The sequence below is a fragment of the Schistocerca nitens genome, chromosome 6 (assembly GCF_023898315.1).
Source record: "Schistocerca nitens isolate TAMUIC-IGC-003100 chromosome 6, iqSchNite1.1, whole genome shotgun sequence".
Classification (NCBI taxonomy): domain Eukaryota; kingdom Metazoa; phylum Arthropoda; class Insecta; order Orthoptera; family Acrididae; genus Schistocerca; species Schistocerca nitens.
The window spans coordinates 327507758-327522491 of record NC_064619.1 but is presented as its reverse complement, the minus strand read 5'-3'; the positions used below and the strand labels follow the sequence as shown (position 1 = coordinate 327522491).

The 14734-nt window shown below is 38.9% G+C and overlaps 1 protein-coding gene across 1 annotated transcript in view; it reads right to left on the bottom strand.

Moving 5' to 3' along the window:
* Positions 1 to 4901: 4901 nt before the first annotated feature.
* The window catches only part of LOC126262915 (uncharacterized), an 86232-nt gene continuing 76399 nt past the window's right edge, over positions 4902 to 14734 (bottom strand). The window contains exon 12 of the mRNA XM_049959829.1: positions 4902 to 5414. Within this exon, the coding sequence (XP_049815786.1) occupies positions 5143 to 5414 (272 nt within the window). The 3' untranslated portion in view covers positions 4902 to 5142. The remainder of the gene's footprint in view (positions 5415 to 14734) is intronic.

Genomic DNA, 14734 nt, shown 5'->3' with positions numbered 1-14734 from the left:
TCCAAATTGCCATAATGAGGCTGCAGAAATGCTACAATATTTTGATCAACATATTTGTGTGAAAGACCTTTTCTTGTTTATGGAACTAAATAAGTAATGATTTACTGTCAAAGAATATTAGTGTTTGACAAGAAAGCAGGTGTAATTAAAATCTATGAATACCGTGTGGACGTGAAATCTGATGAAACCTTTTGTAAAAACACTTATTCAAATCAGTCATCTAAGAGAGAGGCTGTGTTTCAAGAAATACGGTGCATGTTCGAGTGGGGGTCATCGAGCCTTCATTCTCCCCTTACTGCACTTTGTTTCTTTTTTTGATTATGAAACTAATTAAGTCACAATTATGTGGAAACTCGAGTGTGAAACTCTATGAAATTGTCTGTGTTTGTCTGTATACTGACAGTTTGTATCAGATAAAAATTATATTATGTCTCCAGCATGAAAATTTGTTTTGTCTTTGACCTATGTTGTTGACAAATGTGAAATATGAAATGAAGTAGTACACAGTGCAACTGTACTGCTATTTAAATGTGGTGCGTTTGCAGTTTACCCCTTTTCCCCCTCCTCACATGCAGACAGCATGGCATAGTGGTGGAGGAAATGTGAAGCAAGGCTTGGCGCACTTGGTTCTGGGCCAGGCCCATGAGCCGAATTCTTAGCTGCCCCTGATACAGGCATTTTGCAAATTAAATTTTCATTCTACAGACTACAGATAAAGACGAGACACAGATAGTTAATCAGAAGTTTTTGATGGAAAGGCATCTGTAGTTTCAAACTGCTGTCATATAAAGCACACTCATAATTGGCTACTCTCTGACCTTGTGGCTCAAAAGCTGGTAAGTTCCTATGTGACCAAAATGCTGAGGTCATCGGTCTTGTGGCTCAAAAGATACAGAAGTTGTGTATACGTGTTATTCTGCTGAAAAATACCAAGTGTGTAAGCTGTGTTGGTGACCTCCTTTACTTACTTATCTGCTACTTTGTTCCTCTTCTTTACAGTCCATCTTTCTTCCAAAGAATAACTTTATTACACTACCAACATACTCACCTTCTGTTGTTTGCAATGACAACTTTCTTTGTACAAAGGTGAAACAGGCTTTATTATGAAGACATTTTGATGATGTTGGGAACATCAGTGGTCATATGATGTCACTCTGAAAATTTGTTTCAGGAAAAAATTTCAAAACTGTTTTGAACGATGGAGTAGGTGAATATGTTGGTGTCTTCTTTCTCAATAGGAGTACTTCATACTGACTGTGTCAGTATTCAGAAATCTGTTCCCAAAAGAACAGATACCATTGATGACCATGCAGCTTCTCTAGAATGAAATGATAACTAAATCAAAACCCTTAGCTGCCGACAGGTGTTGTTGATATACATCAATGCGGACAGCTGAAAATGTGTGCCCTGACCAGGACTCGAACCCGGGATCTCCTGCTTACATGGTAGACACTCTTACATGGTAGACACTCCATCCATTTGATCCAACGAGGGCACAGAGGATAGTGCGACTGCAGGGATTTATGCCTTGCACGCTTCGACACTCCATCCATTTGATCCAACGAGGGCACAGAGGATAGTGCGACTGCAGGGATTTATCCCTTGCACGCTTCCTGTGATACCCACATTCCCAACTGTCCACAACCTACATTCGTAGTGTTCTTAATAGATATTTGCCCAGTCACTCATTACTCGCACCAGACTAAGCTGATGAGTCCCGTAAGTGTTCAGGCAAAGTGTGTGCATTTGCACAGAAGGAGATCAATGGCTGGGTAGCCTTTAACTATACGAAGATGGTATCTACTCCCGAAAGAACAGATACCATTGATGACCGTGCAGCTTCTCTAGAATGAAATGGTAATTAAATCAAAACCCTTAGCTGCCGACAGGTGTTGTTGACATACATCAATGGGGGCAGCTGAAAATGTGTGCCCCAACCGGGACTTGAACCCGGGATCTCAGAAGATACCCCATTGCTGTCCCAATACAATACATTTGAAGAATGCAGGTATTGCATTAAAAAATCCTTCATGGAATGAGGAAAAGAACACCTCACACACACACACACACACACACACACACACACACACACACACACAGGGAGGGGAAAGGAGAGCAGGAGGGAGAGGGAGGGAGAGCGAGGGGGAGGGAGGGAGAGGGGAGAGGGGAGAGGGGGGGAGGGGGGGGGAGAGAGAGAGAGAGAGAGAGAGAGAGAGAGAGAGAGAGAGAGAGAGAGAGAGAGAGATTGGTAAGGAAGAAAAGGAAAACTTCTTGGTCAAAAGTATGAAATGACCTTTACTTTCATTCATTTTTTACTCTGCTGACAGAGAGAGATTGGTAAGGAAGAAAAGGAAAACTTCTTGGTCAAAAGTATGAAATGGCCTTTACTTTCATTCATTTTTTACTCTGCTGACAGATGCTAAAAGTTAGAAATTCAGCTAAGTTTTTAAATTTTGGTGACTGACAACCCCATTACAGATGTTCTTTGCCCAGCAATTGATAAGTATATGCTCTACTTCTGTTATAAATTTTATTGGTGTTTCATTTTTTACTACCATTCTGTGTACATTTTCAGTATTTTGAAGCATGGAGCAGAACAGACAACACATGGGAGCAAATGTGTTTATTACCCATTAGAGAAAGCAACTTAAGATAATGTAGATCAAGCTGTTCCAGCTTGGGTACCTGCCCTGGTCAAGTGCCCACAGTCAGAAGTGTCCAAGTGGCTAGTGAGTCCGCATAGACTACCTGGAGGATAACCTACGATAGCTGCACCTGCCTGTAGGTAGCTGATGGGTGTCTAAGGCTGCCCATGTCCCACTGGGAAGCAGCAGCAGCAGTGGAACAGCTTGATGTAGAAGGTGACTTGGAGACAAGAAGTGAATGAGTGCCAAGACAGCAGCAACTGATGTCATTTAGACCCAATACCTACATATAATGCTCCAAGTGTGATCATCTTAACTACTGCAGATTAGAAAAAATTGCAACTGATCCAGTAACAGTACAGCTTTTGATTTTCGCCATTCAACTTTGCTTCCGCCATTTTTTCCCAAACATTTGAGGCTTTAATAAAACAAATTGGTTACACATGTATCATTCAAAGTATTTTCCATCACTGGCCACTACTTTCTCCCTTCTTTCGGGCAGTGTATGAATCCCGCATCCAAAAAATTGTTCATCTTTTGAAGCGATCCACGAATCGATCCAATTTACGACTTCCTCATGAGATCGGAAGTGTTGTTCAGCCAGGCCATGCGCCATTGATTTAAACAGGTGATAGTCAGAGGGAGCAATGTCTCAAGAATACAGTGGGTGGGATAGGACTTCCCATTTTAACGTTTTAACGTTTCCAAGTACGTTTTGATCTCTTTTGTAACATGGCGTTGAGCATTGTCGTGCTGCAAAATCACTTTATCGTGCCTCTCGCTGTATTGAGGCCATCTGCCTTTTAATGCTCTGCTCAAACGCAATAACTGCGTTCGATAATGAGTACCCATGATAGTTTCACTTGGTTTTAACATCTCCTAGTACATGATGCTGAGCTGGTCCCACCAAATGCAGAGCATGATCTTAGAGCTGTGAATATTCAGTTTGGCCATCGACGTGGAAGTATGGCTGGGATATCTCCATGATTTTTTGCGTTTAGGATTATCGTAATGAACCCATTTTTCGTCCCTGGTCACAATGCAATGCAGAAATCCATTCCGTTTTTGCCTCTGAAGCAACTGTTCACAAACACAAAAATGGCTCTAAGCACTATGGGACTTAACATCTGAGGTCATCAGTCCCCAACTACTTAAAACAAACTAACCTAAGGACAGGATTCGAACCTGCGACCATAGCAGCAGTGCGGTTCTGGACTGAAGTGCCTAGAACCGCTTGGCCACAGTGGCTGGCTCACAAACACACAAACCCCATTCAACGCCTCTTGGTTTCAGCTCACATGGGACCCAAGTTCCTTCTTTCTTAATCCTGCCCATAGCCTTGAGACATTTTGAAATGACTTGCTGTGTCACTTCCACTAATCATGCCAATTCATCAAAAAATGTTCAAACGTGTGTGAATTCTAAGGGATCAAACTGCTAAGGTCATTGGTCCCTAGACTTAAACACTACATAAACTAACTCGAACCTCCGGCGTGAGGGGCCGTACGATTAGTGTCATGGTGCCTCTAGCTGCGCGGTTGTGCCAATTCTTCTTGAGTTTGATGTGAGTCTTCACTCAGCAATGTCTCCAATTCTGCATCTTCGAGCACATTCTCTCTTCGACCACTATGATGGTCTAAGACATTAAAATCATCATCCTTGAAGCATTGAAACCACTCACGACACGTTCTTTCACTAATAGCATCCTTACCATACGTACTTGAGAGCATTCGATGAGACTCAGCTGCTGTTTTCTTCATATTGAAACAAAACAATAACACCTCCTGCAAATGACGAGAATTAGGCTTGTAAACTGACATTTTCAATCAAGAAAAACTTTATGATGCAGACACAAATCGACTAATGTTTGAATGATGTTATGTGACCAGGGCCCAAGCTAACTGTCTGACGTCTGAGATCTGTTTCTTTCGACCGCTACTTACCATTGTCGCCACCTATCGGCAAACAGTGGAAGCAAAGTTGTACACCTTGTATGTGTATGGCTTGTTTCATCACCACACACTGTTTATACAGCAAATTATTTTTGATCACAATTTTAGAAATGAATTCATATTACAGCACCTGAATCAATAACACTTTGTAACGATGAAAAATACAAACACAAAACTTCAAGATTCATAACTAAAGATATTTTCTCACAATCTATACAGGGAAGCCACAATGGTCAGTCATAATGATCATGCCCTTACACAAAACATGTTGTATATGTGCTGTATAATTGCTTTTAATTAATAAATGTAGCATACATACTCATAATATGATACAATCAGTACAATACAGTTCATCACCAGCAAATTCTTCATATAAATAATTACTGGAACAGAACACCAAAGTTGTGCATAAACAATAAGGAATTAATAGTCATATACTGTACTTAGGCTGCAAAACTGAAGCACAACAAATAGGCATAGATTATACTGTATTAAATTATACATTTCTTAGAGGCTACCCGTAACTGTACATTTCTGTTTTGCCCTTATACTGAATTTCTAGGTTTAAAGTAACCAGTGCTTAGAATTCCTGCAGCAGTTGGCCAACTTTGTCTGTACATGGGCAAAACATTTGCACAGCCATCTTCACTATTTGTGTTCTTACACACACAACTTAGTCTTAGTCTGTAAACAGTCATCTGTCCAGTATTTATGGAAAGTGGTGTTGGCTCAGGCTTTTTTTCCACTATTTTTGTGTTATAACACTCCTTAACTACTCTCATCTTAAGAGACTCTTTTTCTATTCCAAAATATTTGCCTGAAAAAGACAGTATAAGAGTTCATTAACAAGACCATTAAGAACTACACAAGTAAAAGTTTTATGTTAGGTGTTGCAACATAACATGTAGAAATATACTTAACTTGTTTACAGGCTTTATTTTAGTGTTTCATTTAAATGTCCTTTCATCACCCAGGTCACAGAAGCAAATGCTTCCTCAAACCACACCAGAACAGAAGAAGGAATCAGCCAACTCCATAATACAGAAGCCTATCAGCATTCTATTAAAGTGATTTAATTTAAAAGGCAATGGCACCACAAAGACTGCAGTAATTTCACCATGTTAATGATGAAGAAGTGGAAGTTTCTCCGACAATACAAGATACTAGCTGGGTGGTAAAGAGAGACAGTTCACAGAAGGTTTTTTTTCTTTCTTTTTTTTATGAAATCTTTTTAAGCATTACTGAGCAAGGTGATGTAGTGCTTCGGGAACTGGATTAGTATTCAGGCAAAGTGGGATTTAACTCCCCATCTGGCCATACATACAGGTAGAGCCCATTATGAGCAGATTCACTACCTGCATTTCTACATAGAGATGATTTTAGTTTTAAGCAATGTGCTGCCATTTGTTAACAGTACATTGGAATGGTAATAAGTCAGTGCCCCTAAATGTGCATCTTTTGTCATGTTTATTGAGACGTGAATTGTCAGTTCAGGTCAGTAAAGTTGTGAAGTTCCACTTGACAGAGCCTGTATTTCCACTTGACAGAGTCTGTATTTAAAATGTCAGGTAAGAAAGTGTGCCTGTCCAGCGAAAGAAGCACGTACAAAGGTTGTATTCAGTAGAAACAAAGTTAGAAGTTTTGGATCACTATGACCTTCAGTGTGTTTTGATACTTTGTGACTCCACTGTGAGAATTATTCATAACACTGCAGAATCTACTAGAAAAACTATTCAGTCTTAATTAACTTAAGTGTGACTAAATATTGCTTGGAGGTGATGGAAGAATGGAAAAAATGCTAAGCCACTGATTGAGCACGAAAACCAACAACACACGCCTCTCTCTGGAGCTGCTGTGCGAGCTAAAGCAAAGATAATTCAGCACCTTTCTCAACCAGCTGGGGTTGGTTTGATTAAAAGTTGTAAAGCTGTGATGAATGCAAGCACAATAACGTGTGTGTTCGTAGCTTTTATTTTAAAATCGACATGCTGACTTTTAGTATAGCTCATGATATCAACACGGACATACATTGTACAGCACAAATTCTTGTACTGAAGAAGAAGATTGTGTGATGCTGTATACATAGATCCAAAGATGGCAACAGAGAACCATGAAAACCAGTCATATATATGAATAAATGGTCTAAGGGATCTTGGCAGTTAAAATTTTATTCAGTATTCATACATTCAGTTTAATGTTCAGTGGTGATTGATGTTTTTAGAGGTGCAGGGACTGACATTGTTCCAAAATGTATGAATGATCTAAGGAGGAAACTGTGTGCCAATGCTAGAAGATGGAGTGATCAGTGACATCATTGCAACAGGGGAAATTGCAGACATGGCATGGCCAATTGAGTTTACTGATGTTGATGAAGAGAATGTGTGTGACCTCCTAATCTCTCATTCCAAGGATATGAGAAATGAAGATTTGATACTGTTCAGTGAGAATAGTAATAAAGAAGAAACGGGATCAAGGAAGTTCTACCTGCTAGTATGCTGGCATGAAGAAAATGGCCGAGGCCTTCGAAACAATCAAAGCTGCAATGACAATTTTTGAGGAATATGATCCTGAAGAAGTAAGGAGTGCAATAGTGAAGGGAGAAGTTAAACATTCTCTTAAATGTTACAAAGAGTTGTACAATCAACTGGCAAAGAAGAGTACACAGCTAACAATTAAACACTTCTTTGTAAAATGGTATGGTACTCTGAAAACATCAAGCGCCTGGTGAGAACACTTCAAGTAAAGAGGATCTGCATGTAAGGATACTAAACTGACTGTAGTGCTATCAAATTATTCCGAACTTATATGATCCAGAGGCTATTTAGCCTAATGAAAATGATTTTAATGTATTATTATGTGTTTCAGTGTTAAATTTCAGAATGTATAAATTTTACATTAAAATGCATTTCAGAAAGATGATAATGGTTCCTTTTGGTAAAAATACTAAGAAATTCTTTTTTAAACTTAATATGTGAGTAAACAAGGACCTGACCCTAACCCTGTATTTTACATGTAAAATGACTTGATTTAAAATGGATACAGTATGCGAGGTGACTCTGCAGAAAATAACTATTGCATACAATGAGATTTACTTGTATTTTAAGTTTTACACAGTTTCCCAAAATAAATCAAAGAAAAAAGGTTACAGTAATAAATATTCATTTTCAGCATTTGATAACAACTATGGCTCCACAGTGGCACTACCACAATTTTTAATAGTTTTGTCCTTTTCTCTACCAATTTTATATCTTAATGGAAAATCAACAAAGTGTTAATTGAGACTTAATGAAAGGAACATTAATGGCAACAGGAAAATACTTATATAAACAGAAAATAGCAAAACTTAATAAATACCTTTGGATTAAAGTAGACCATTGACCAAAAGTCAGAAGCATTGAGTTACTGACAGGAATAAACAAAAAAAGAAAACTTGCTAGCTTTTTATGTTATCCTTTGATGAGTTAAGTAACACACACACACACACACACACACACACACACGTGTGAGCCCATATGTGCCTATGTCCCAACATAGTGCTGGCTGGACTGACAGTACCGATACTGTATTTCAGCAGGTGTACTTGTTGTGGTGGGGTAATGTTGGTTGGGGTGAATAGAGGAAGCAGGAGGCAGAGAGAGGGGCTCGGAATGGGTGGTTAGCAACTCAGAGGGAGACAGTCAGTCTTCTGCTTAGGAATGTCAGAGGGAGGGGTGATAGGTATACAGGTAGGCTTGTAACGCACAACTGTATGGGCTGATAGGGAGTAGCACATGCTGAAGGTGACATGGAGGCATGACTTGGGAGGGGGCAACAGGACATTGTCCCCAAGTGCTGTAGTGGGAGGGAATTTTTGTTGTGGAAGGGATGTCAGCTATCGAAATGCAAGGCCCGGAAACAGTTTGGCATAGGAAGATGCCTTGCAGGTGCCCATAGCTGTACCATGGATTTGTTTGTGTACCTTCCGCTCAAAGGAAAAGTGGTTATGGATCAAGATATAGTTGATTGGGTGTATAAAGAAAGAGGTGGTCAGTTTGGAATCTGAAGAACATTGGGAGAGGTAGTGTTTGATAGTGACAAGCCCATGTGCATGAGGAATATTGATAATGTATTGGGAGATGGCATCAAAGTGATGAAAGGGATCCAGGAGGTAAAGGGGTGGGCACGGTGAAAAGTGGGTAAAGGAAGTGCTTAGTATCTTTGATGTGGATGCTAGGTTTCAGGGGTTTGGTTAGAGATGTTGGTCAACAAGAGTGGAAATTCTTTCAGTGCAAAAATGATGGCAAGCTACAGTGGGGTGTCCAGGATTGTTGGGTTTGTGGATTTTGACCATTAGACTGACTGTAACCAGATATTATCTGGTACCCCTAAGCTCCCCCTCCCCCCTAACTCTCAATCATCAACACTAGAGCCTAACTAGCTTTAGAAAGAAAAATAATTTTCTTTGAACACTTTTATTTTTAAAACAATGGAAGATAGATAATATCTAGTTTTTGTAAGTGTTTCATTGAACAACACACTATTGAGTCAGTGACACAATTGGTACTGCTTCGTTTTAACAATGTTGTATTATAGAATGTTGAAGCAATTCTCAGTACATCGCTAGTGCTACCTTCAACTCCTTTTCAGAAAAGAAAACCAACTATTCACACTGAGACACATGTTATGAAACACACTTCTTCTGTACAACTACCCATATCCTGCATCCCCATTTAAAATCAAAATTAAGATACAAGCACTATACCTTTTACCATTTGTAAACCACTTGATTGCTGGAGTCCTCATTTCTTAAAAATGGAAGACTTCAGATGGCCAGTGCTTTGTGTCTGACCATAGCCATTAGCGTTACTGATATGTTGTGCTGTCAGTTTGTTTACTGTTGTAAACTGAATAATGAAGCAATTCGTGGTCTTCTGGGGGAACTATCTACAACTCGGAGAAGGCACTTTAATGAGATATTTAGGCACATATGATATATATTTATCAGTTTTACTGTCACAGATGCATGGTCCCAATTTCTAAGGAAGTGTGTAAAGGGTGGGCTATGTGAGGAAGATACCATTTGTGTTTTTTGTTTCACAAGCTGCGACCTCCAACACATGGTGTCATGTGTTAAGGCTCGTATTTGCGGGGAAAAAAAAGTAGTTATTGGTAACTTATGTAAATGTTGTTCGTCTAACCAAATAGTTATAACCAGTAAACCCCTGACTGTTTAAAGAATTGAGCTCCCATATACAAAACAATTTCAAACATCCAATTACTTCACAAATGAGATAATGTGTTAAATATTTGACTTTAAGTGTGTAAGCAAGAGAGAGTTTAGGAAAGATTTGAAATTATGCATAAAATTTGTTGGAAGTTACTAAGTGCTCTCATTCTGAAACACTGGATGAGTATGGTCTGGGTAATTTGTGCTCTGTTTAAAGTGAAAGCTAGATTTTCATGCATCTAAATGTTTATGATGTCATAGCTTCCTCAACTGTGTGTTGTACAATGATATAATTTTGCAGGTACATTCAGTGTTATATGTGGATACTGTACGCAAACTATGTTGCGAATAGAGGTAGGAGTAAAGAAATAATAAACTAAATAGTCACGCCCGATGTCACAGTTTTACTGAATGAAAAGAGAAAATGTACTAAGTGATAAACTATTTTCCCTTCACCATTTTGAGGGTGGTGTCAGCATGAAAAAGTTTCACAAAGCTTTGTAACAACACCGTGAAAAGGAAAGTTGCTGCTCACCATATAGTGGAGATGTTGAGTTGTGATAGGCGCAACAAAAAGACTGTCACAAATATAGCTTTTGGCCAGTAAGGCCTTCGTCAAAATTAGATGACAAAGGTACACATAAGCACTCAAGCAAACGCAACTCACACACACACACACACACACACACACACACACACACACACACACATAAGACTGCAACTGAGGCCACACTCAGTGTGATGAAGGCCTTACTGGCTGAAAGCTATATTTGTGACATTCTTCTTGTTGTGCCTATCACAACTCAGCATCTCCGCTATATAGTGAGTAGCAACTTTCCTTTCCATGGTGTCATTACATTCCATCCTGGATTTTCCATTGTTTGATTTCATAAAGCTTTGAACTATGTGTGAAGTTTGTTGAAAGTCGCTAAGTGTTCTCATTCTCAAATACTGATTGAATACAGTCTAGGTATTTGCACATCGTCAGTTATGAGAGCTTTTTAAATTTTTAAGTTAGCTCAATACTCAAATGAAATATTGAAAAATCAAATTTTTGATGGCCCTGAAAGCCATTAGGTAAGCAATCTGCAACCGATACTGGGTTGTGCAATAGCAGTTTATTAATACAGATTGCAACAGTCTTTTAAAAGAAATTTAATTTCATGAACAATTTTCAGTTTTACTCCTCAGAGAATTTAGTTTTACCCCAGGGTAGGAGGTGTGTGTGTGGGGTGAGTTGTGGTGAGGAGGGAGGTGGACTCGCGAGAGGTTCAAGAATTGCCTACGGATTTCAATAGGCATGAAGGACATCTGGGACGGGATCACTCTGGTAGAGCTTGTAGGTGAAGGAATCAGACAGCGGGCACAGGCCTCCTTTCAGGTAATCACTAATCATGACAGTGGTGGAGCCTTTGTCTGCAAGGAGGGTGATTAGGTCAGGATTTGTTTTCAGGTTGCGCATCACTGCCCTTTGTTCTGCTAGAAGGTTAGTGTTCTTAGGAAGAGACCTGGTGAAGGATGGTGAAGCCAAGTTGGATGTAAGGAATTCCTGAAAGGTGACAAGGGGGTCGTTAGGTGAGAGCAGGGAGTGTCGTGGTTGGATGGTGGTATGAACTGGGAGAGGCAAGGTTCAATGTTTGGATTAGACTGACTTTGATGGAGGGATTGGCAGCTAAAAAAGGTTTCCACTGCACAGATTAGCAGAAGGAGGGCGGGTCTCTGACAAGTAACCATAGTTAAACCTGGATGTAGGACTGAAGGTGATGTATATGGATAGGACTGAAACTTCTACCTGACAGAAGGCCTTAATCTAACATAATCTCTAATCCTTACTGAAATCTGCAGGTCCTTCCCAGAACCTCTCTCCAGAGCCTACATCCTTCCTCATTCTAACAACACCTTGTACATACACCTCTACATGCTCCCCAAAATCCGCAACTCAGTAATACTGGAAGCCTCATTATAGCTGGCTGGCTATTGTGTTCCCACTGAAAGAATTTCCGTTCTTCTTTACCAACACGTCAACTAAGTGCTGAAAACTTAGCCTAAACGTAGCCTCCTACATCAAAGATATTAACCAATTCCTTCACCATCTTTCCATCCCTACTTGACACTGCCGCTGTCGCCTTATACATCAACATTCCTCATGCACATGGCATTGCTGCTATCAAACACTACCTCTCCAAACACCATTCAGACTTCAAAACCACCACTTCATTCTTATACACTTTAACAATATATCCCGACCCACAACTACTTTTTCCTTTGAAGGAAAGGTGTACAAACAAATCTGCAGCACAGTCATGGGCACCTTAATAGCACCTTCCTATGCCACCCTGTTTGAGCCACCTAGAGGAAACCTTCCTAGCCTCCCAAAACTCCCAACCTTTAGACTAGTTCAGTTTCATTGATGATAAATTCATGATATGGATGCTGGAGCAAGACACCCTATTCACAGTCTCTCACAACTTTGTCACTTTTTCTGCCTCATGCTTCACTGTGCCCTACTCTAACCAACACACCACCTTCTTGGACATTAACTTCTGCCTCTCTGATGGCTTCACCCACACCTCTGTTCACAGCAAACCCTCTAACCACCAATAGTACTTGCATTTGAAACAGCTGCCATCCTTTCGACACAAAAAAAATTCCTCCCATACAGCCTAGCCGCCAATGGATGACATATTTGCAGTGATGAGAACTCTTTTGCCCAGTATGCTGAAGTCCTCCTACAATTGTACATCACTCTTATTCATTATTTAAACATAGTTCCACAATCATGCTCTGAACACCACTCAATGCCGACTGGCTGTCATGTCATCCTCTGCCACAAAAGCCTTCGGATTTGGTCCGTATACTTCTCTTGCAGTCAATGTTGTGAAGGAAAAATCTCTGTCAGAACTGGGAATCAAACCCCTATCCTCCAAATGGCAATTAGACATGATGACCGGCCAATGACAGAGGCAGACTCTTTATTGATTACATCAACTCTAATTTTGCACAAGAGTCAGATTATCTAGTAAGGAGATGAATAAATAAATAAATAGTACCTGATGAGCTGTTGAACATGAGTCAATCTTTGCACACTCAGTAAAGTTTGATGAAAACTGAGCTTTAATATCCAAAATCAAATAATGGAAACTACAGGTTGAAATATCAACAATGTAAGGAAAAGACAGATTGCTACTTATCGTAAAGATGTCACTTTAAGTTGCAGCCAGACACAATTAAACGACACACGTTACCTTCCAGCCACTGTATTCATCAGAAAAAGTAAGAGAAACACACACCCACATTCATTCACATAAGAAAGTATACCTCACGCACAGATGACCATTAACTCTGGCAGCTCAGACGAGAATCTGATTCTGGTTTGAGATGCTGGAGATTATGGCCATACATGTGTCAGGTGTGCTTGCTTGTGTGAATGAATGTGTATATGTTTCTCTTCTTTTGCTGACTAAGGCTATGGCCGAAAGCTAACACGTAAGTGTCTTTTAATTGTGCCTGTCTGTAGCTTAACATGTAATGTTTATGGTAAGTAGCAGTCTATCTTTTCTTTACACTATTGATAAACTTTAATATCCAGTTTTTCATGATGTCTCAAACTTTTTCATTTGCAATGTCTGGAAGCTGTTATTTCAATGCTACTCCTTTTCTCATCAGTTGACTGTTGCCGCTTTGACATAGATTATTAAATATATTTTAAGTTCATATTTTGCACTGACTTCTCTGATTTCAGTTTCTTTACATCACATAATGAATTTTAGATTCCTTAACCTTCCATTTCCCTTTTCACCTACACTCTCTTTTCTCACTGACCTTGAAATTCTGTTTCTGAGCAAATGAAATCATATGTTCTGTTCTGCTTCTTTTGTTCATCCAGACTATACTCTTTGAAATTATAGGGAAGTTCCCAGTTTTTCACTTGTCTGTTGCAACTTGTATAACAATCCTTTGACATTCACCATATCATAAGTTGACCACCATGTTTCATGATGCTATTAATTAATTAAGATAGCACCCCACCACAATATGTTCCAATGAAACAACAGAATATATGTTAGAGATCCATCTCTTTGACATTTCTATCTCATCACATATAGAGAAGAAGGAACTTTCCAAACAGTTTGGAAATTTGTCACGGGATACCCATTCAGACAAAAATGTCAGTTGACTCAGCAATATACAATAACAAAATGGAAACAAGCAGAATATTTTACTCTAACACCAAAAATAGCAAGTAGAATCTGTGCAGTAAATAAATGGAGAAGATCTTTAAAATTAGAAACTATGATTTTTAAATAATTTGTTATAAAAATTATATTTTTGTTACAACTAACAGAAAATTCTACATAGATTAAATGAGAGAAACTAGTGGCAATATGAAGGTTCAAGTTGGCCCATGAGGTATGCTCTAACAAAATAATTTGATTCTGCAGTATGTAAGGGAGCAAGAAATAGCCAAATTGGCTATATGAACAGACCAATGCCACATTTGCTGGATACTATTCAATACAGTTCCAGTTCAGTAGTTTATGATCCATGTTTACTGACAATTTACTCAATACATTTACCCCACTGCTGTCACAACACTACATTTAATTTGAGAATAATCTGTTTAATTGTCATTTTTTCAAAACATGTAAGCATAATATTTCATAACTGAAGTCCATTATTCTGTTCTTTACCTTTTGGAATATATACATTAAAAAACAGGTAGAAATCCATCAAAACTGTGATAATGTACAACAATTTTTTTTATTATTCTTATTTCTTATTAACTGTATTCTGAAAAGTTCGAAATCACCCAAAACAAACAAAACTTTATTTGAAGGATTAAAAATAATGATTATTATTCATTACCTTTTATTCAGTTTACTGATTGCAATTACATAAAAAAGTTCAATGAAAATAATTCATATGATTAT